A 23,593-nucleotide genomic window follows, 5' to 3' on the forward strand; every position below is an offset into this window, starting at 1 on the left:
ACGTGGGCTAGAGGGGGCCCGATTTAAATTGACCCAGTCCAAACCCGTGCTAGTTCACCCTATCTCATGCCCCTCCAGGAAGACCTGATGCTTGTTTGATGCCTACTCAATCTTTTTCCTATTCTCTGAAGGATTAAAGGCTGGTTTGAACCTTTAGAAAGGGAATTGGACCTGAGATGGACCCCCTTGGACAGGGACACAGTACACGATACAAGAATTTAGTAGAATACACAGAGGACACAATACATTCGGTATTTCGAGGTCGGGTCAAAGATTTTATTGGCGTCCATGAAGGTTAAAGCCTGAAAAGAAAAGTGAAGAATTTGTTAATAATCAGAAAACATCTAATATTTAGAACCATCATGCTGGATCATTGGACTCTCCAAACTAATGGAAGGCATACGTCTATCCAGTGGCGGAGAGGTCACCAAGAACCAGCTCCCACAGCGCCGGACTACCAGGGCATTTCCTGCTACTAAGGCCTTAGACTCCTTTTGCCATATCGGCAGGAATTGGGTGACAAATTTAAGGAATTCCACTGGAATTGAAATTTACATGTATGGCTCTTAAGTCACGAGAAAAGTATCCTGACCCCTGTGAGGATTTTAAAAAGTATTTGCGCCCCCCCCCCCCCCCCCCACCACCCCTAGCAGAGTTTCCCAGCTTTAGACGCAATGCGACTCCTCAGATTTTCCTCGTCTAATTCAAAACCCAAGGAAAAAGTAACTATGAGAGTCTGAACCCAATGATTAGAGGGGTTCACTTACTTTTAGAGAGCTACTACTGAAGGTGCTACTCATTTTCACCACAGAGGGGTTGGGCACTAACCTGCCCACTGAGAAGGAAGGGACAGAGCAGCACTCTGAGCCCCTGATGGGGCAGGAGGCGGATTTCAGACTACCTCAGGCTCTAACAGATAGATAGTGTAAAGCATGAGGGAGGGACTTGACAGAATCTAATGAGACAGAAGGTTGAGGTTTAGGCCACCTCAGACTCCCAACAGACAATGCAGATAGACTGGAGTCAATGGTCTTAGTTGTGCCTAAATGATCCTCACAGCTGGGACTTTGCTGCAAATTGAATAATAATCAGCCAGTCGCTCTGGTTTGGTCAGTTCCAGTATTGTACTCACTCTTGCTGGGGTAGGGGGTAGGTCTCCTCATTCTTGACGGGCAGGATGAAGTGTGGTACCTGGTGCACGGTGCCGGTTTTGTCCCGGTAGTGATCCCGGTGCTGCTGTGCGCTCTGAAACAGTAATTGGTAATGTGAGACTTTTCCCAACATCAGTAATATAGATTTGGCATTCACTTGTTCCATAGCCCTGATTTCAGGGTGGTGTTTTAGATAACTTAAAGGAATTTTCCATTTTTGGAAACTATGGACAGTGAATAGGATCTATCATCAACCTAAGAAAAATGAATGTACCTTATACAGAATGGAGCACCCCAAATAGATTGAACAGATAGTTAATCTTGCATTATTCAAATTACTTGCCATACTATTTCTGACCACATGGTGCGCTGTTACGAAAGGATATAGCCAGGAGCCCCACAGAGCACCTTCATTCAGGTACAGTACAGACCAAAAGTTTGGACACACCTTCTCTTTATTTTCATGACTATGAAAATTGTAGATTCACACTGAAGGCATCAAAACTATGAATTAACACATGTGGAATTATATACATAACAAAAAAGTGTGAAACAACTGAAAATATGTCATATTCTAGGTTCTTCAAAGTAGCCACCTTTTGCTTTGATTACTGCTTTGCACACTCTTGGCATTCTCTTGATGAGCTTCAAGAGGTAGTCACCTGAAATGGTTTTCACTTCACAGGTGTGCCCTGTCAGGTTTAATAAGTGGGATTTCTTGCCTTATAAATGGGGTTGGGACCATTAGTTGCGTTGTGGAGAAGTCAGGTGGATACACAGCTGATAGTCCTACTGAATAGACTGTTAGAATTTGTATTATGGCAAGAAAAAAGCAGCTAAGTAAAGAAAAACAAGTGGCCACCATTACTTTAAGAAATGAAGGTCAGTCAGCCCGAAAAATTGGGAAAACTTTGAAAGTGTCCCCAAGTGCAGTCACAAAAACCATCAAGCGCTACAAAGAAACTGGCTCACATGCGGACCGCCCCAGGAAAGGAAGACCAAGAGTCACCTCTGCTGCGGAGGATAAGTTCATCCGAGTCACCAGCCTCAGAAATCGCAGGTTAACAGCAGCTCAGATTAGAGACCAGGTCAATGCCACACAGAGTTCTAGCAGCAGACACATCTCTAGAACAACTGTTAAGAGGAGACTGTGTGAATCAGGCCTTCATGGTAGAATATCTGCTAGGAAACCACTGCTAAGGACAGGCAACAAGCAGAAGAGACTTGTTTGGGCTAAAGAACACAAGGAATGGACATTAGACCAGTGGAAATCTGTGCTTTGGTCTGACGAGTCCAACCACCGTGTCTTTGTGTGACGCAGAAAAGGTGAACGGATGGACTCTACATGCCTGGCTCCCACTGTGAAGCATGGAGGAGGAGGTGTGATGATGTGGGGGTGCTTTGCTGGTGACACTGTTGGGGATTTATTCAAAATTGAAGGCATACTGAACCAGCATGGCTACCACAGCATCTTGCAGCGGCATGCTATTCCATCCGGTTTGCATTTAGTTGGACCATCATTTATTTTTCAACAGGACAATGACCCCAAACACACCTCCAGGCTGTGTAAGGGCTATTTGACCATGAAGGAGAGTGATGGGGTGCTGCGCCTGATGACCTGGCCTCCACAGTCACCGGACCTGAACCCAATCGAGATGGTTTGGGGTGAGCTGGACCGCAGAGTGAAGGCAAAAGGGCCAACAAGTGCTAAGCATCTCTGGGAACTCCTTCAAGACTGTTGGAAGACCATTTCAGGTGACTACCTCTTGAAGCTCATCAAGAGAATGCCAAGAGTGTGCAAAGCAGTAATCAAAGCAAAAGGTGGCTACTTTTGGTGATATGAGATCGTGGGCTGAGTACCATAACTGTATGGAAGTATGGTTAATTTGAATTCATTGCTTTTTATAAGTATTAAAATCATTGGAACGGTGCCGATATGAAGGGGGAAAAAAATTATGAGGTAGTAATGCTCCTATTGAAACGATGTCCTGCTCTTGGAGGGTTTGGGAGGGAAGGGGGGGGGGAGTTTATAGGGATGTTTGTTGATGGAAGGGTATGGGACTAGGTTTATTGTATAATTTCTAGTTAATCTTGGAAACTGTCGCTTGTGATGTCTTACAGTCATAAGATATGCATTGTGTACACTATGCATGAGTGATATTTTATGCGTTTATCCTTTGTAACTGATGTCTTTTTGATACTTGGATATTTGATCTGAAAGTCAATTGATGATAAAAATAATAAAAATTATCTGATTAAAAAAAAAGGTGGCTACTTTAAAGAACCTAGAATATGACATATTTTCAGTTGTTTCACACTTTTTTGTTATGTATATAATTCCACATGTGTCAATTCATAGTTTTGATGCCTTCAGTGTGAAGCTACAATTTTCATAGTCATGAAAATAAAGAAAACTCTTTGAATGAGAAGGTGTGTCCAAACTTTTGGTCTGTACTGTATATCTAGTACAATAATGCTCTCGGCATCCTATGATGGCATCTTGAGAGGTCACCACACAGGTTTTCCTCGACTAATCCTAAATCCATGGGGAAATCCAGTTATATCTCAATAACCCCCACCTTATCCCGCATCATAAACAGATATCAAGATGAACGTTTCAAGACTGAAGAAATTGTGAATGCATCTCACCTTCATGAACTGGTTCAGATCTTGTGTGCGGTTGTAATCCACGTTGTATCGGGACCAGGTGGGACTGTCAAGAAATCGGTCCCAACCTCGAGAGCGGTTACCGAGGACCAGAGCGGGGTCACTGGAGAAACTTGTAGGAAACTGTCCCCCCTTACAGTAGGGGCTCTGACTGGAGCTGAGGGCCGCCGAGCGTAAATCCTGAAAGCAGCGTGCTGTGGTATTCCCGTAGGTGTCACCATAAGTGAAGTCTTCAGTAGGGACGTGGCCACGATACCTGTACAACAGATCACACAGACCGAAGAGGTAGAATTTAAAATTGAGGACCCCAAATGTTTCAGGAGTGAGTTACATCATTGGAAATGTCTCATCTGGTAAAACTTCAGTGCAGTCAGAAAGTCTTCAAACTCTTTCACTTTTATGTTGCTCCTTGTGTTAAAATTTAGCAAAAAAAATTGGTTTTCCCCATCATTCTGCAGTCAACAACCCCTAATGGGAAAGTGTAAAAAGACTTTTAGAAATTTTTGCTAATTTATTAAAAAGGAAAAAATTTAAATTACTCCTGTACATAAATATTCTGCCCCTTTACATTAGCTCTGGGGCCTTCCATTCCTCTGGATCATCTTTGAGATGTTCTATACCTTGATTGGCATCACCTGTGGTAAATTCAGTGGATTAGACTTGGAGATTTGGAGAGACACAGCCCAGTCTACAGAAGGTCCCACAGCTGACTATGCATATCGGAGCAAAAGTCAAGCCATGAGGAGGAAATAACTCCCTGTAGAGTTCAGAGACATGATTGTTTCTGGCCTCGGTATCTAAGGGGATAAATGGCCCGGATCGGGGTTCCTGCAAGACTTGGCTGTTGGAGCAGGAGCCCAGCTCACATGTAAGAGCTGAGCCCCCACTCTCCGCTACATGGAAGACCCTTGGCAGTGCTTAGACTAAGCCACCGTAAGGCTCCTTAATAACTGCTGTAAAAAGGCATATGGTTGGTGACTAAGATATACTTTGGGGGGAAAAGGATGCAAAAGTATAGTACGCTACGCATTTCCATCCTGCAGTGTCCAGCGAAAAAGAAAGATATACTGCATTTTCTGGACTATAAGACGCACTTTCTTTCCCTTAAAAGTGGGGGGGAAATGGCAGTGCATCTTATAGTCCGAATGCTAATGATCGCTTCCCTTATGGTAGCGGTCATCAACATGCAGTAGGTGCAGGGAGCGTTGAGGGATCTGGAGAGTGGCAACGCCGTCCGGAGCATACGAGGTAAGTTTATTTATTTTTAAAATGTCTGAGGGCTGATAGGGGTCTGATCGGAGGCTGATGGGTGTCTAAAGGAGGCTAGGGGTTCTGGTGGGGCTCTGATCTGAGGCTAGGGGGATCAGATCTGAGGTCTGATGTAGCTTTGGGGTCTGATGAGACTGTGATCTGAGGTCGGATGGAGTTTGGGGGGGTCTGATTTTATTTTTTTAGGTCTGATCTGAGCTCTGATGAATGAGGGTCTGAGGTCTAATGAAGAATGGGGGTCTGATAAGGATTGGGGGTCTGAACAAAAATTTTTTTTTTCTTATTTCCTCCTCTACGTCCCAAGTGCGTCTTTTATTCCGGAAAATACGGTAATACGTTTTTGTTTGTTTTTTACGTTGGGACACTATGGTAAAGTACTGTATAGCATCGGTTTAACGTATACATGAAACGGAAGACAAAAACGTTATGTGACCCCGGCCTTAAATTCATCAGCTGTTCTGTAACAGGTTTGTACCAGGAAAAACGTATTTGACTGATCTGTGGTTTCATGAGGCTCCTCGGGCAGTTAGACCGGCATTGATCTAATGAGTCTGAGAGACGGAGATAATACGTTTAATTACAGAAACATCAGCAAAGTCCACGATTCATTACTGAACGTAATCCCTGTCTGAACCGAAAGAGAATCTCCTCTGTATACAAAATAACAATTCAGAAAATTACAGGCATTATCCAAAGATCAATGTGTAATTACTGTCACATCTATTCTGGGCTGCATTGTATATCCTGTGCGATAGTGTGAAGGAAAACCTCCTTCTGTCCTTGTACATAGAAGCAGTATTATAGTAGTGATATTCTTATACATAGGAGCAGTATTATAGTAGTTATATTCTTGTACATAGGAGCAGTATTATAGTAGTTATATTCTTGTACATAGGAGGCAGTATTATAGTAGTTATATTCTTGTACATAGGAGCAGTATTATAGTAGTTATATTCTTGTACATAGGAGGCAGTATTATAGCAGTTATATTCTTGTACATAGGAGCAGTATTATAGTAGTTATATTCTTATACATAGGAGCAGTATTATAGTAGTTATAGTCTTGTACATAGGAGCAGTATTATAGTAGTGATATTCTTGTACATAGGAGCAGTATTATAGTAGTTATATTCTTACATAGGAGCAGTATTATAGTAGTTATATTCTTGTACATAGGAGGCAGTATTATAGTAGTTATATTCTTGTACATAGGAGGCAGTATTATAGCAGTTATATTCTTGTACATAGGAGCAGTATTATAGTAGTTATATTCTTATACATAGGAGCAGTATTATAGTAGTTATATTCTTGTACATAGGAGCAGTATTATAGTAGTTATATTCTTGTACATAGGAGCAGTATTTTAGTAGTTATATTCTTATACATAGGAGGCAGTATTATAGTAGTTATATTCTTGTACATAGGGGCAGTATTATAGTAGTTATATTCTTGTACATAGGAGTAGTATTATAGTAGTTATATTCTTGTACATAGGAGCAGTATTATAGTAGTTATATTCTTGTACATAGTAAGCAGTATTTTAGTAGTTATATTCTTATACATAGGAGGCAGTATTATAGTAGTTATATTCTTGTACATAGGGGCAGTATTATAGCAGTTATATTCCTGTACATAGGAGCAGTATTATAGTAGTTATATTCTTGTACATAGGAGCAGTATTATAGTAGTTATATTCTTGTACATAGGAGCAGTATTATAGTAGTTATATTCTTGTACATAGGAGCAGTATTATAGTAGTTATGCTCTTGTACATAGGTGGCGGTATTATAGTAGTTATATTCCTGTATATAGAAGGTAGTATTATAATAGTTATATTCTTGTACATAGGAGCAGTATTATAATAGTTATATTCTTGTACATAGGAGCAGTATCATAGTAGTTATATTCTTGTACATAGGAGGCAGTGTTATAGTAGTTATATTCTTGTACATAGGGGGCAGTATTATAGTAGTTATATTCTTGTACATAGGGGCAGTATTATAGTAGTTATATTCTTGTACATAGGAGCAGTATTATAGTAGTTATATTCTTGTACATAGGAGGTGGTATTATAGTAGTTATATTCTTGTACATAGGAGCAGTATTATAGTAGTTATATTCTTGTACATAGGAGGTGGTATTATAGTAGTTATATTCTTGTACAGTATAATAGTGTATTTTTGTCAGTTTGCTCATTCCCAGCTTTGGAGATATTTTCTGTACATGTAACCACAGATGATATAGGGAATTGCTAATTGGATGTTCCTGTTACACATGGCTGCTCATATCTCATGTTGTTTTACCTCTAGTGGAAAGGTTTCTCAGACTATGAATATATTTATTATAGTTCTATCTCAATAGTAATTTCTTGCACTGTTGCTTTGCTGCGTTCCTCCGGCTGAATCCTCTAGTCCTGTTGCATTTCAGGAATTCTCTTTCGTCTTTGTGCTTTCTACTGATATATGTTACTGTGGGCGAGCAGAAGTCCTATACGGGTTTTCTGCCGGCTGCCACATTATCACACATGCTCTTAATACTGCTTGTCTGTAAATTTTTTAAGGAGGCAATGTATTATGTAGCATCTCGCTCTTGTCTTTCACCCTTTCTCCTTTCTATTATGCAAGCCTCGGTTGTCAATGGAGAGAACAGTGAAATAACATCTGATGGCGGTGTAAACCCTCGCCTGACATATATGCTGTAATTGGTCTCCTGGGGGCTCGCCATTCCCTGCATTAGTTTCTTTTATTTTTATTGAATGTGGTGCAAATTGATGTAAACTGCTGGAGGTGTGAGCAGCAAAATGGATAGATATAATCGATAGGTAAAAAAATGCAATTTACCTATGTTGAGGCTTTATGGAAGGAATCGGGCATTTTTCCTCTTACACTAGAGTATTACCATCCGTAGACACAACACTGCCACCTCCTGGCTGGGGAGTGAAATGCTTAATATTTATAATGTCAGAGGACGAGGTCCTGTTACTGTGTTCAGAAAATGTCATATTAAGTTTTCTTTAGAGGAAAAAAAACCCTCTATTTAGTGAATGGGATGGAAAATTGGGGAAAAAATGCAATTGCGCCATAGTTTTATGGGTTTTATTTGTACTGTGTTCCCTAAGAGGTAAAACTGAACTGTTACGTTCATTCTCTGGGTCCGTATGATTACAACAATACCATGATTGTTTATTTTTTATTATAATTTTTTTTAACCCTTTCTACCCCGGGCCAGTTGTCGCCCCCTTCTGCCCAGGCCGTTTTTTGCAAATCTGACATGCGTCACTTTATGTGGTAATATCTTTGGAACGCTTTTACTTATCCAAGCCATTCTGAGACTGTTTTCTCGTGACACATTGTACTTCACGATAGTCATAAATTTGAGTCAATATATTTCACCTTTATTTATGAAAAAAATCACAAATTTACCAAAATTTTGGAAAAAGTCGCAATTTTAAAAATTTTATTTTCTCTGCTTTTAAAACAGAAAGTGATACTTAATAAAATATTTATTACTTAACATTCCCCATATGTCTACTTTATGTTGGCATCATTTCGTGAATTGTCATTTTATTTTTTGGGGAGGTTAGAAGGCTTAGAATTTTAGAAGCAATTCTTAAATTTGTTTTAGAAAATTTCCCAAACCCACTTTTTAAGGACCAGTTCAGGTCTGAAGTCACTTTGTGGGGCTTACATAGTGGCACCCCCCCCCCCCCTTTCCCCCATAAATGACCCCATTGTAGAAACTCAAGTTACTCAAAACTGATTTTACTAAGGCCTCATGCACACGACAGTTTTTTTTCACGGTCCGCAAAAACGGGGTCCGTGGGTCCGTGATCCGTGACCGTTTTTTCGTCCGTGGGTCTTCCTTGATTTTTGGAGGATCCACGGACATGAAAAAAAAGTCGTTTTGGTGTCCGCCTGGCCGTGCGGAGCCAAACGGATCCGTCCTGAATTACAATGCAAGTCAATGGGGACGGATCCGTTTGATGTTGACACAATATGGTGCCATTTCAAACGGATCCGTCCCCATTGACTTTCAATGTAAAGTCTGGAGTTCTTTTATACCATCGGATTGGAGTTTTCTCCAATCCGATGGTATATTTTAACTTGAAGCGTCCCCATCACCATGGGAACGCCTCTATGTTAGACTATACTGTCGGATATGAGCTACTTCGTGAACCTCAGATCCGACAGTATATTTTAACACAGAGGCGTTCCCATGGTGATGGGGACGCTTCAGGTTAGAATACACTACAAACTTTGTACAAGACTGCCCCCTGCTGCCTGGCAGCACCCGATCTCTTACAGGGGGATATGATAGCACAATTAACCCCTTCAGGTGCGGCACCTAAAGGGGTTAATTGTACTATCATATTCCCCTGTAAGAGATCAGGGCTGCCAGGCAGCAGGGGGCAGACCCCCCCCTCCCCAGTTTGAATATCGTTGGTGGCACAGTGTGCGCCCCCCATCGGGCCCCCCCTTCCTCCCTCTAATGTTAGAAATCGTTGGTGGCACAGTGTGCGCCCACCATCCTCCCCCCCCCCTCCCTCTATTGTAATAAATCGTTGGTGGCACAGTGTGCGCCCACCATCGCCCCCCCCCTCCCTCCCTCTATTGTATTAAATCGTTGGTGGCACAGTGTGCCAACCACCATCGCCCCCCCCCCTCCCTCTATAGCAGTAACAACATTGGTGGCAGTGTGCGGCCTCCCATTTCCCCCCCCCCCCATCATTGGTGGCAGCGGAGTTCCGATCGGAGTCCCAGTTTAATCGCTGGGGCTCCGATCGGTAACCATGGCAACCAGGACGCTACTGCAGTCCTGGTTGCCATGGTTACTTAGCAATAGTACAACAGTAGAAGACTCATACTTACCTGCTTGCTGCTGCGATGTCTGTGTCCGGCCGGGAGCTCCTCCTACTGGTAAGTGAAAGGTCTGTGCGGCGCATTGCTAAAGAACTGTCACTTACCAGTAGGAGGAGCTCCCGGCCGTTCACAGACATCGCAGCAGCAAGCAGGTAAGTATGAATCTTCTACTGTTGTACTATTGCTAAGTAACCATGGCAACCAGGGCTGCAGTAGCTTCCTGGTTGCCATGGTTACCGATCTGAGCCCCAGCGATTAAACTGGGACTCCGATCGGAACTCTGCCACCAATGATGGGGGGGGGGGGAATGGGAGACCGCACACTGCCACCAATGTTACTGCTATAGAGGGAGGGGGGGGGCGATGGTGGTTGGCACACTGTGCCACCAACTATTTAATACAATAGAGGGATGGTGGGGGCACACTGTGCCACCAACGATTTATTACAATAGAGGGAGGGAGGGGGGGGCGATGGTGGGCGCACACTGTGCCACCAACGATATTCAAACTGGGGAGGGGGGGGGGTCTGCCCCCTGCTGCCTGGCAGCCCTGATCTCTTATAGGGGAATATGATAGTACAATTAACCCCTTTAGGTGCCGCACCTGAAGGGGTTAATTGTGCTATCATATCCCCCTGTAAGAGATCGGGTGCTGCCAGGCAGCAGGGGGCAGTCTTGTACAAAGTTTGCAGTGTATTCTAACTAGAAGCGTCCCCATCACCATGGGAACGCTTCTGTGTTAGAATATACTGTCGGAAATGAGTTTTCACGAAGTGAAAACTTAGATCAGAAAAAGCTTTTATGCAGACGGATCTTCGGATCCGTCTGTATGAAAGCAACCTACGGCCACGGATCACGGACACGGATGCCAATCTTGTGTGCATCCGTGTTCTTTCACGGACCCATTGACTTGAATGGGTCCGTGAACCGTTGTCCGTCAAAAAAATAGGACAGGTCATATTTTTTTGACGGACAGGATACACGGATCACGGCCTCGGCTGCAAAACGGTGCATTTTCCGATTTTTCCACGGACCCATTGAAAGTCAATGGGTCCACGAAAAAAAACGGAAAACGGCACAACGGCCACGGATGCACACAACGGTCGTGTGCATGAGGCCTAACTTTGTTAACCCTTTAGGTGTTCCCTAAGAATTAAAGGAAAATGAAGATGCAATTTTTGTGATGTAAGGTGACAAAAAATGTCTTTTTTTGGCACTGTTTTTATTATTATTTTTTTACTGTGTTCAGCTGAGGTTCATGTGATATTTTTATAAAGCTAGTTGTTACGGACGGGGTGTATACTTTCTTTTTATTTGTTTCACTTTAACACAATAATAGCATATTTGAAACAAAAAAATGATGTTCTGAGAGCTATAGTTTTTTATATTTGTTGACCAATTGTCTTAGTTAGGGTGTCATTTTTTGCGGGATGAGGTGACGTTTTTATTGGTGATGGTTTTACCTGTACTTACTGGGTACCCCCCGCTGATGCTACCACCCTGCCTGTTTTGCTAAAATAGTGCTCCTACGCTTCTCCTTCTCCCCTGGCTGTAGCGCTGTCCAAACTCAGCGCAGAGCGTCACAGCCAGGGCGAAAAAACCTCCCTGGCTGTGACGCTCTGCGCTGAGATTGGACAGCGCTACAGCCAGGGGAGAAGGAGACGCCCACAGAGAGACTGCGTCTCCTCCCCATTACTCCGATGCTCAGTATTCGCATACTGAGCGGGGAAAATACCGGGGGGAACAGCGCGGCGTAGGAGCACTATTTAAAAAAAAAAAACAGGTAGGGTGGCAGGTACTTATCTCAATTAATAAAATTCGGTGGAAGGTACTCTTTAAAAAAAATCCTTTTTTTTTGTTTTTATTTTATATCTTCATCTACGGAGGTGTGTGAGGGCTCATTTTTTGCGGGTGGTCTTTGGTTTTTATTGATTTGGATTGTGTAAGACTTTTTGATCACTTTTTATTCCATTTTTTTCGGAGGGTGAAGGGACAAAAAAGGCAAATTGGCCATTTTGATATTGTTTTCTGTAACACCATTTACCGTTTTTGATAAATATATTTATTAGTATGGACATTTTGGGGCAAGGCAGTTGAAGTGATCTTTATTTCAGTTTTTTATTGTTTATTTTTAATATGGTGAAAGGGCAGTGGTTTGAATTTTTTTCTAATTTATTTTTATTTTTTTCAATTTTTAAACTTTGTTTTTACTCTTCTTCTTTTTTTTTTCATTTTTTTCTTATTTTTTTTTTACACATACTTAAAGTCCCCTTGGGAGATTTTAACAAGCGATTGTTGGATCACCTGTCCGATAGACTGCAATGAATTACTATTGCAGCTTACGGGAGTTGCGCTACCATAGCCTTGGTCCCTATGAAGATCCAAGGCTATGACAAAGAGCGAACAGCTCCCACCGATTGCCATGTGGAGGAGCTGTTCAGGCCCCAGAAGTGCAACACTCCCAAGGAAAACCACCTCAGATGCTGCGGTCGCAATTTACCATAGCATCTGAGGAGTTCAATGTCTGTGATCGGCTTTATGGCCGATTACAGACATTAGCTCTGGGTGTTTGCTGTGTGAATCAGCAGGCACCCAGGAGCTCTGCTCTGACGTGGACGCCATCTTCAACGAGATAACATGCTCCGTTCATGTATGGCACATGTTGTCAAGGGGTTAATTAGGAAGGGCATTCAGGATTTTACTTACAGTATAGCCATTAATATAATTACCACCTGACACCAGGATAATATGGTCTTTAAGGGGATTTATAACTCACTCGACCACCAGGACAATATTCACTAACCACCTAGACACACACATTGACCCTGGGAATATATTTCTAACTCCCTAGATTATCAGGGACATTATTTACTAACCTTTACACCACCATGGATAATACCAAGCTCTCAGTAGGTCTCTGTAGCCACTATGGATGCTGTGACCTCAACAGAGATGGCCAATAAACCAGGGAAGGACATAAAGTCCTGGCCTACCCAGTATTGATACTAATGAACTGGATCGCTAGAAGCAAGGTACCGAACACTAGATCACCAGGGAGAGATCATTGCACAAGTGAGACACCAGTTACCAGGCAGTACATGGACCGGTCACCAAGAATTCCTGTTTGATGTTGTGGTTAAAGGAGATGTCCATATTGAGAAAAACCTGACCGCTTTCCTCCAGAAACCATGCCGGACTGAAAGGCTCAGCTGCAGTACCTCATGCATCCTGTGGACAGATGTGGCACTGTTTCTGGAAGAAAGCGGCCATGTTTTTCTCATCCTGTACAAACCCTTTAAAAGGTTAATCCCATGATTAATGTAAAAAATAAAAACCAGCCCTGTACCTCACATGGATCCAGAGATCTCCCCATTCATCGCTCTGCTAGGTTTATATCAAGCTGACAGCTCAAGGGGAGTGTCTTTTCTGCTGCAGCTCAGGAGGCGTGTCTCAGCTCTCCCTATCACAGCTCAGGGGGGCGTGTCTCAGCTCTCCCTATCACAGCTCAGGGGGGCGTGTCTCAGCTCTCCCTATCACAGCTCAGGGGGCGTGTCTCAGCTCTCCCTATCACAGCTCAGGGGGCGTGTCTCAGCTCTCCCTATCACAGCTCAGGGGGCGTGTCTCAGCTCTCCCTATCACGGCTCAGGAGACAGCTGAAGGAGGAAACTGAGCATGTGCGGCCTTCTCAGTGAGCAGGTCAAAGAAATAAGAATTAAAAACAAACAGCAGGTGGCGCTATTCAGAGACATTTTATTGAATAACTCAGTGCCTATGATAAATTTTTAATTACATGCAATTACAAAAGTGTTCAGATCAAGGTGCTGATTTGAAAACTAGAATATTTTTTTGGGACAACCCCTTTAAGTAAGCGTAATGTAGGACAAACTATAGCTTTTAAAAAATCACCAAACACTCCCATGCCATGTTAATGCCTTGGGCAAGCCATGCTCTGATGACACACTATCTCTTGTTGTCATGCTCCGCCTCCTCTGGCAAAATGTGAAGAACATGGGATTCAGCAAATTGATCAGTTTTGAATCTTTTTGCACCAGCTTTTCTTTTTTCTACCTGGCTGTGACCTGGCTTTTTAATGCCCTGGCGCCATTTTTACCTCGGTGAATCATAAGACACTGTTGGTGTTCTGCCTGGAGTGTTCCTTTAAGCTCCCAGGAGGACGTTCTTGTCCCTGGATTGAGGTCAGGATGGATAATGGCGCTTTTACGCTCAGTAATGCAGGTAGGCCGCCGTTTGCAGCGCAGCGTCTTGTCAGGTAGCCGGTAACATTATCCCGGGCCCCGTCTTATGTAACCGAGCTAATGAAAAATTTATTTTCGCTAAGAAAACTGCATTTGTTTTCCATTCTGGTGCAGAAACTAGGACTTCTCAGGACAGGTGCAGCAGAGCTGATGGAGGGCAGGGATCCAGGGCTACAGAATGTTTTCTTAAAGGAGCTTTCCAGGAATTACATTCATAGGGTTGTCCCACGAAAAATATTCTACAGTGTTCAAACCAGCACCTGGATCTGCACGTAATTAAACATTTAGTATAGCCGCTGAATTAGTTAACAAAATCTATTTGTATAGCGCCACCAGCTGTTTGCTTTCTTCCTATTTCTTTGACCTGCTCACTGAGATGGCCGCACATGCTCAGTTTCATCCTTCATCTGCCTCCTGAGCTGTGATAGGGAGAGCATGGACACGCCCCCTGAGCTGTGATAGGGAGAGCTGATACACGCCCCCTGAGCTGCAGCAGAATGGACACGCACCCTGAGTTGCAGCAGAAAGGACACGCCCCTTGAGCTGTCTGCATGATAAATCTAGCAGAGCAACGAATGGGGAGATCTCTGGTTCCATGTAAGGTCCAGGGATGGTTCTAGCTTTGTTAGAAAGGGGCCATCATGTCCTATATGATGTCTGATTTTCATTTTTCACAATAATCGTGGGATAACCCCCTTTAATTTGTAGGATGAGGGTCTGACCCTTGGTACCTCCACACCAGCGAGCACATGGGCACTTGCTGAACCAGGCCATGGCGCCACTGCCTGCTGGTGGCTGCTCCTAGTACTGCAGCTGAGCCCTATTGACGTGAATGGGGCTGAGCTCACGAGGCACAGCTGCATGGACGGAAGCGCCTGTGCCTGGTACTTCAGAGGACGGGCTGCAATGTCGCATGAAGCAACGAGGCTCCTTCATACTGTTGCTTATGAGGGTCTCATCACACGGATAGGAACATATTTAAAGGGAACCGGTCACCATAACATTGGGGGCGTGGCATAAGCTCCGACCTTCTTAAAAATGAGTCTAGGGGTTGAGTTTACTTTTTGGGTTTCTCCTCTGGCACATTTAGGGGAATCTTAGGGCTCATGCACACGACCGTATGTATTTTGCGATCCGCAAAAAAATACGGATGAGATCCATGTGAGATCCGTACTGCATACGTTTTCTTGGCGAATCCATTGTAACAATGCCTATCTTTGTCCAAAAAACGGACAAGAATAGGACATCTTTTTTGCGGACAGGCCATGGGGACGTATGGAAACCTGAATGCACGCAGTCATTTTTTTTATTTATTTTTTGCGGACTCCTGGTTTTGCATACGGGACGGAAAAAAAAAAACGGAACGGACACGGAAAGAGGATACGTTTGTGTGCCTGAGCCCTTGTTGTTAGTGATTGCATCGGTTAGTCACAACCTCGGTCAGATCAACCTGAAAAACACAGCTGCTTATTCCCTAAAACAGCGCCACCCCCTGTCCACAGGTTGTGTAGCAGCTCAGCCCCATTCACTTTAATGAAGCTGCACTGCAATACCAAGCACCACCAGTGGACAGGAGTGGTGCTGTTTCTGGAGGAGGGAAGCCATGTGTTTCTAATTGTCTTCAACACCTTTAGGCTGAGTTCACACGGGCGAGATTTCCGCGCGGGTGCAATGCGGTAGGTGAACGTATTGCACCCGCACTGAATCCGGCACCATTCATTTCTATGGGGCTGTGCACATGAGCGATTTTTTTCACGCATCACTTCTGCAATGCTTTAAAATCGCAGCATGCTCTATATTCTGCGTTTGTAACGCAGGACAGGCCCCATAGAAATGAATGGGGCTGAGTGAAAATCGCAAGCATCCGCAAGCAAGTGCGGATGCGGTGCGATTTTCACTCATGGTTGCTAGGTGACAGTCTATTCACTGTATTATTTTCTCTTATAACATGGTTATAAGGGAAAATAATAGCATTCTGAATACAGAATGCTTAGTACAAGGGCAATTGAGGGTTAAAAAAATAAAAAATAAATTAACTCACCTTGTCCTCTTCATCGCGCAGTTCCCGGTCTCTTCTGATGAGCTGTCGGCTAAAGGACCTTTGGTGACGTCAGATCACATGCTCCAATCACATGGTACATCACCGTGGTGATGTACCATGTGATTGGAGCATGTGATCTGACGTCACCAAAGGTCCTTTAGCCGACAGCTCATCAGAAGAGACCGGGAACTGCGCGATGAAGAGGACAAGGTGAGTTAATTTATTTTTTATTTTTTTAACCCTCAATTGCCCTTGTACTAAGCATTCTGTATTCAGAATGCTATTATTTTCCCTTATAACCATGTTATAAGGGAAAATAATACAATCTACACTACAACTAACCCAAACCTGAACTTCTGTGAAGAAGTTCGGGTCTGGGTACCACAGTCGGTTTTTTATCACGCGAGTGCAAAACACATTGCACCCGCGTGATAAACACTGAACATCGGAACGCAATCGCAGTCAAAACTGACTGCAATTGCGTACACAATCGCGCGGGTTTGCCGCAATACACCGGGACGCATCCGGACCTAATCCGGACACGCCCGTGTGAACTCAGCCTTAGGCCCCTTTCACACGAGCGAGTTTTCCGCGCAGGTGCAATGTGTGACGTGAACGCAAAGCACCCGCACTGAATCCGGACCCATTCATTTCAATGGGGGCTGTATACATGAGCGTTTTTTATTTGTGCATCAGTTCTGCGGTGCGTGAAAAACGCAGCATGTTCTATATTCTGTGTTTTTTTTTTACGCAGCCCTGGCCCATAGAAGTGAATGGGGCTTCTGTAAAAAAAAACGCATTGCATCCGAAAGCAAGTGCGGGTGCGATGCGTTTTTCACTGATGTTTGTAAACCTTCAGTTTTTTTATCACTCTCGTGAAAAACGTATCAAAACGCATTCCACCTGCACGGAAAAAGATGAACGCAATCGCAGGCAAAACTGACTGAACTTGCTTGCAAAGTGGTGCGAGTTTCACTGAACGCCTCCGGAGCCTATCCGTCACGTTCGTGCGAAAGAGGCCTTAAGACATGCAAAGAAACAAAAAAGCCCAAAAACAAAAAACGCTTTTATTATATTTTTTTGCCTCTCCTAGATATTCCTTCTTAAAGTGGAAATCCACCTAAAATTGCCATTCTTGCCGCAGGTTCTGCTTCTCATTGATTTCTGAGGCGGAGACGTCGCTGACCAAACCTATTCAGCAGCAATCAAGGATTTCCGTTTATGATGGCGACTTCCAGTCGTTGAGACCCCAGAGTGCCACTGGGGGGGGGTTCACTTACTTTACACAGGTCAGTGCTCACTGGCTCCCTCTCCCCGTGTCTGCGTGGTATGTGAAAGGAGGGTTTTAGATAATGTGCAGTCCTAGAGCTCTGTACTGGCGGAGGCGAGGAGCAGCGGCGTCCTGCCGCGGTTTACAGCGCGACTCGTGCGGACACGATGCCGGGATTAATAATTCATACATAATAAATAAATAAAGAAACTAATTAAACAGCAGTAAAGTGTTGCTCGCTGCTGACACTAATTGTCTGCAGTACATGGCCCCGGCGTCCCCCCAGAGATACAGCAGGACTTTGCAATACACCGCCAGCCGCAGAAGCGCGACTTCTCCAACGAAACCCCCACGGTTCACCTATAGTCTATTAAAGGGGATGTCCCCCCCACACCGCTCTGAGGGCGGCATCCGATAATGGCAGGCGAACCACTTCCAGCCCCGTCCGTAGCGAAGTTTCTGAGAAATTCAGTGTATTCATGAGCTGCTGGAATAGCTCCGCCCATCTGCAAGCCCCTCCCACTCACCGATGATTGATGGCTTTCTCCCTACACTGTAATCGGGAGAAGGCTGCCAATCATCCCAGGGTATGGCTACACAAAGTTTTTTGGTCGTGCCCAGGTATCGCCGAACTGCCGCAGGAATAAATGGGGCCGCCGCGCATTTACGGAAACCGCGACACACAGGGATTCCAAAGAGGGACCTAAAGTACTGTATTCATGTTTTGCAGGGTCACTGTGGGTAATGTACAAAGATTGGCTTTTTCCTCCCCCCGTTTTGCGCAGGCTTTGCTGGCGGAAGATGCTCCATGATAATTTGGGCGCCCGTCAGCAGGACAAACTAGATCAGCCCCGGACTGTAGTTTTACGACAACGTTTACGCCTGTTTCCAGGGGTAAATCTTAATAAATTTGATGAGGCTGATGTCCTGGCCCCCCCCCCCCCCCCCCCCCGCCACACTCTCAACACTCCAGTCTGTCAAACGCAACGCAAAAAACGCCCGTGTGTCAAAATATTGGGTGTTCAAAAAGGGGTGTAAAAATGACCCCCACTGGCTCCTGTTGAGGAGATGCACTGGGTGCAGGGCGTCTATCAGGCAAAGTATGCCAATGAGCTCTCCTCCAGAAAGAAGAAAACTGATGCCACCGGTGGGTAGGTGCCCAGGAAGCCACGGTGGCGGCAGCAGCTCTACAGTGTGACGATTACACACTAACGTATTTCTTGTTCGCATCCGATCCACCCTTCAATGGGGCCGCTGTCCGCATCCGTTTATCCATTCTGTGCCGTCAGCAAAAATATAAAAGATGTCCTATTATTGTCCGCATTACGGACAAGGATAGGATCTTCCGTCCCACAAAATGCAGGTATCCGTGTTTTGCCGATCGTAAAACGGGCAGTGGTCGTGTGCATGACCCCGGTGCACGACTCCCAATGTACGTGAATGGTGCATGCTGGGAGTTGTAGTTTCACAACAGCTGGAGAGCCGGAGGTTGCTGACCCATGTCCTAGGCCATTATGAATTTACGGCCTTGTTCACATTTCCGTGTCTGTCCGTGTTTCATCCGTCTCTGAAGGATCCGTGTTTGGTCCTGTTATTCGCCCTCTGCGTGTCGTCCGTGTATTCCACGGACACTGCTCAGCTGAAAATGAATTTCCAGATCATCTCCTACCAGCGGTCTGCCAAAAGCCACGGACAGAACAGGGATGTCATCCGCGTTGTGTCAGTGATTTTTCACAGACCCATAGGCTTCTATGGGCGTGTACAGAACAAGGCAGTGCGTGACATCACGTGGTGAGCGCAGTGACGTCAGCGCAGGCCCTACTGAATGAAGATCGAAGAACCTCCCGGTTATAATGGAAAATAATAAAATCTACAGAACACCGAACCCAAACCCGAACTTCAGTACCAGCATTAAAACGCTTTGCACTCGCATGGAAAAAACTGAACAACGCAATCGCAAACAAAGTGCGTGCGAACTTGCGCGGGTTTCCCTGAACCCACCCGCAACGCATCCAGACTGAATCCGGCACGCTCGTCTGCACGAGGCCTTGAGGTTGCATGACTCCAGCCGGAGGACTGAACTCCATTAACCCTGCGGAGGTCTCTGTACCAAACCTAATGAGAGATTAAAGACATTTCCATAGATGCAAAATCTATAAAGGGCGTCTTCCTGCGCCCCTCATTCCTGGGTGCACTCCTTCTGGGATCGCCCTCGGATGTCGGGGCCCTACTATATATCCTAGGACCGGGGGAGGTCCGAAGCTGAAATCAAAGCTTTACAATAAAGCAAAGGGCATCTGTGAGAGGGCGTAATGTTCTGCGGTGGTGGATCTGCAGAATATATCAATAAATCTTAGGGGAAAGGTGGAAAAGAGTAATACTCTGCAGATCACCAGAAAGGCCAGTGGTGTAATACTCTGCAAAACAATAAGACTATGCCAAAAGGCGGTTGGAGTAGTGCAATGTTCTGCAAATCTGTCAGTATAATAAAACAATAATATATATATATACAGACGTGGACAAAATTGTTGGTACCCTTTGGTCAATGAAAGAAAAAGTCACAATGGTCACAGAAATAACTTTAATCTGACAAAAGTAATAATAAATTAAAATTCTATAAATGTTAACCAATGAAAGTCAGACATTGTTTTTCAACCATGCTTCAACAGAATTATGTAAAAAAATAAACTCATGAAACAGGCATGGACAAAAATGATGGTACCCCTAACTTAATATTTTGTTGCGCAACCTTTTGAGGCAATCACTGCAATCAAACGCTTCCTGTAACTGTCAATGAGACATCTGCACCTCTCAGCAGGTATTTTGGCCCACTCCTCATGAGCAAACTGCTCCAGTTGTGTCCGGTTTGAAGGGTGCCTTTTCCAGACTGCATGTTTCAGCTCCTTCCAAAGATGCTCAATAGGATTGAGGTCAGGGCTCATAGAAGGCCACTTTAGAATAGTCCAATTTTTTCCTCTTAGCCATTCTTGGGTGTTTTTAGCGGTGTGTTTTGGGTCATTGTCCTGTTGCAAGACCCATGACCTGCGACTGAGACCAAGCTTTCTGACACTGGCTAGTACATTTCTCTCTAGAATTCCTTGATAGTCTTGAGATTTCATTGTACCCTGCACAGATTCAAGACACCCTGTGCCAGACGCAGCAAAGCAGCCCCAGAACATAACAGAGCCTCCTCCATGTTTCACAGTAGGGACAGTGTTCTTTTCTTGATATGCTTCATTTTTTCGTCTGTGAACATACAGCTGATGTGCCTTGGCAAAAACTTCGATTTTTGTCTCATCTGTCCACAGGACATTCTCCCAGAAGCTTTGTGGCTTGTCAACATGTAGTTTGGCATATTCCAGTCTTGCTTTTTTATGATTCGTTTTCAACAATGGTGTCCTCCTTGGTCGTCTCCCATGTAGTCCACTTTGGCTCAAACAACGACGGATGGTGCGATCTGACACTGATGTTCCTTGAGCATGAAGTTCACCTTGAATCTCTTTAGAAGTCTTTCTAGGCTCTTTTGTTACCATTCGGATTATCCGTCTCTTAGATTTGTCATCAATTTTCCTCCTGCGGCCACGTCCAGGGAGGTTGGCTACAGTCCCATGGATCTTAAACTTATGAATAATATGTGCAACTGTACTCACAGGAACATCTAGTTGCTTGGAGATGGTCTTATAGCCTTTACCTTTAACATGCTTGTCTATAATTTTCTTTCTGATCTCTTGAGACAGCTCTTTCCTTTGCTTCCTCTGGTCCATGTCGAGTGTGGTACACACCATATCACCAAACAACACAGTGATTACCTGGAGCCATATATATAGGCCCAATGGCTGATTACAAGGTTGTAGACACCTGTGATGCTAATTAGTGGACACACCTTGAATTAACATGTCCCTTTGGTCACATTATGTTCTGTGTTTTCTAGGGGTACCATCATTTTTGTCCATGCCTGTTTCATGAGTTTATTTTTTTACATAATTCTGTTGAAGCATGGTTGAAAAACAATGTCTGACTTTCATTGGTTAACATTTATAGAATTTTAATTTATTATTACTTTTGTCAGATTAAAGTTATTTCTGTGACCATTGTGACTTTTTCTTTCATTGACCAAAGGGTACCAACAATTTTGTCCACGTCTGTATATATATATATATATATATATATATTAGGTAATAGTTGGAGAACAGCAATGTTCTGCAGCTGACTGGAATGGCTGGTGGTGTAATAATCTGCAGAATCTATCACTATGTATCTGTCAGGAGGCAGAGAGGACAGAGAGATATTCTGCAGATCTCATCTGTAGAAAAGTCAGTGGTGTAATAATCTGCAGAATATATCTGTATGTGCCCATCAGAAGGTAGGACAGAGCAATGTTCTGCAGATATCTAGAGAGGTCAGTGGTGTCATAATCTGCCAAACCTATCACTATGTATCTGTCAGAAGATCGAGAAGACAGAACATCGTTCTGCAGATCTGTAGAAAAGTCAGTGGTGTAATAATCTGCAGACTATTTCTGCATGTGTATATCATGAGGTAGAGAAGACAGGGCAATGTTCTGCAGACTAATATAATGCAATCATATGCAGGTAATAATTTTCTCATTACTATAATACTGAAAGCTGGCATCTACTATATACGGGAGACCAAGCCCGTCCTGCAGAGCATGCTGGGAGCCGCTCAGTGGCGGCGGTCAGCGAGGGTTGGCGGAGGGCTTGTGTGTGTACTCGGCTGCCGCTGTGTTTCCCTGTACGGCTCATTGTTAGTAAATTACTGACTTCTCCTTGTCTTGTGTTTTTTCTGTGTTTTCAGGTGTTGCAGTGTTTTTACTAAAAGTACAACTGACCATATCAGGGACAGTCCACTGTGATGGCTGATGAAAGGGTTAACCCCGTCCAGCATCTGACAACATACACACCGCTTACCCAGGCATGACAGCAGGTGGGATGTAGGTGGCATTGTTGTGGGTGATGAGGGTGCCCGCGCTCCGGGATGCCATCTGTCAGGTGCTCCGCAGTAATGTGATTCACAGGGAAATCCAAGATCCCGGGCAGCAGGGTGGAGTGTCCCAGCAGTCGCCTGCTCCTTAGTGTTACTACACAATGTCCCCAGGAGAGTCACAACAAACAGTCACCGAGCAACAACACTCCTCCATGATGTCATGCTACACACAGTAGCACAGCACGTATTAGATGTGTAACACAATCCAACAACTACTGGACTACATCCAGTAATATCACACTGTACATTAGTACTGTACATACACCCTGCACGTAACACAATCCAACAACTACAGGACTACAGCCGGTGATATCACACTGTACATTACTACTGTACATACACCCTGCATGTAACACAATCCAGCAACTACAAGACTACATCCGGTGATATCACACTGTACATTACTACTGTACATATACCCTGCATGTAACACAATCCAACAACTACTGGACTACATCTGGTGATATCACACTGTACATTAGTACTGTACATACACCCTGCACGTAACACAATCCAACAACTACAGGACTATATCCAGTAATATCACACTGTACATTACTACTGTACATACACCCTGCATGTAGTATAATCCAACAACTACTGGATTACATCTGGTGATATCACACTGTACATTACTACTGTACATACACCCTGCATGTAACACAATCCAACAACTACTGGATTACATCTGGTGATATCACACTGTACATTACTACTGTACATACACCCTGCATGTAACACAATCCAGCAACTACAGGACTACATCCGGTGATATCACACTGTACATTACTACTGTACATACACCCTGCATGTAGTATAATCCAACAACTACAGGACTACAGCCGGTGGTATCACACTGTACATTACTACTGTACATACACCCTGCATGTAACACAATCCAACAACTACTGGTATACAGCCGGTGATATCACCCTGTACATTACTACTGTACATACACCCTGCATGTAGTATAATCCAACAACTACAGGACTACAGCCGGTGGTATCACACTGTACATTACTACTGTACATACACCCTGCATGTAACACAATCCAACAACTACTGGTATACAGCCGGTG

The 23,593-nt window shown here is 44.1% G+C and overlaps 1 protein-coding gene across 2 annotated transcripts; it reads right to left on the bottom strand.

Moving 5' to 3' along the window:
* Positions 1-261: 261 nt before the first annotated feature.
* On the bottom strand, positions 262-22,579 carry FAM166C (family with sequence similarity 166 member C). Of its 2 annotated transcripts, none has more exons than XM_044292472.1 (4): positions 22,439-22,579; positions 3,801-4,074; positions 1,133-1,245; positions 262-302 (listed from the first exon to the last, which is right to left on the bottom strand). In XM_044292472.1, exons 1-4 carry the CDS (start codon positions 22,510-22,512, stop codon positions 296-298), a joined length of 468 nt encoding a protein of 155 aa, XP_044148407.1. In that variant the 5' UTR covers positions 22,513-22,579; the 3' UTR covers positions 262-295. The 2 variants fall into 2 exon arrangements, with proteins under 2 accessions (XP_044148407.1, XP_044148408.1); XM_044292473.1 differs by lacking the exon at positions 22,439-22,579 and adding an exon at positions 16,241-16,282.
* Between the last annotated feature and the right edge of the window lie 1,014 nt (positions 22,580-23,593).

This window comes from Bufo gargarizans, chromosome 4, assembly GCF_014858855.1.
Source record: "Bufo gargarizans isolate SCDJY-AF-19 chromosome 4, ASM1485885v1, whole genome shotgun sequence".
Lineage (NCBI taxonomy): Eukaryota > Metazoa > Chordata > Amphibia > Anura > Bufonidae > Bufo > Bufo gargarizans.

Excerpts from the sequence above, each read along its gene's own strand:
- FAM166C (XM_044292472.1), bottom strand. The coding sequence starts at position 22,512 with ATGGCATCCCGGAGCGCGGGCACCCTCATCACCCACAACAATGCCACC. Across the intron at positions 4,075-22,438 it reads CCACCTGCTGTCATGCCTGG|GTATCGTGGCCACGTCCCTA; the intron begins GTAAGCGGTGTG and ends TCTGTTGTACAG. Across the intron at positions 1,246-3,800 it reads ATCTGAACCAGTTCATGAAG|AGCGCACAGCAGCACCGGGA; the intron begins GTGAGATGCATT and ends TTACTGTTTCAG.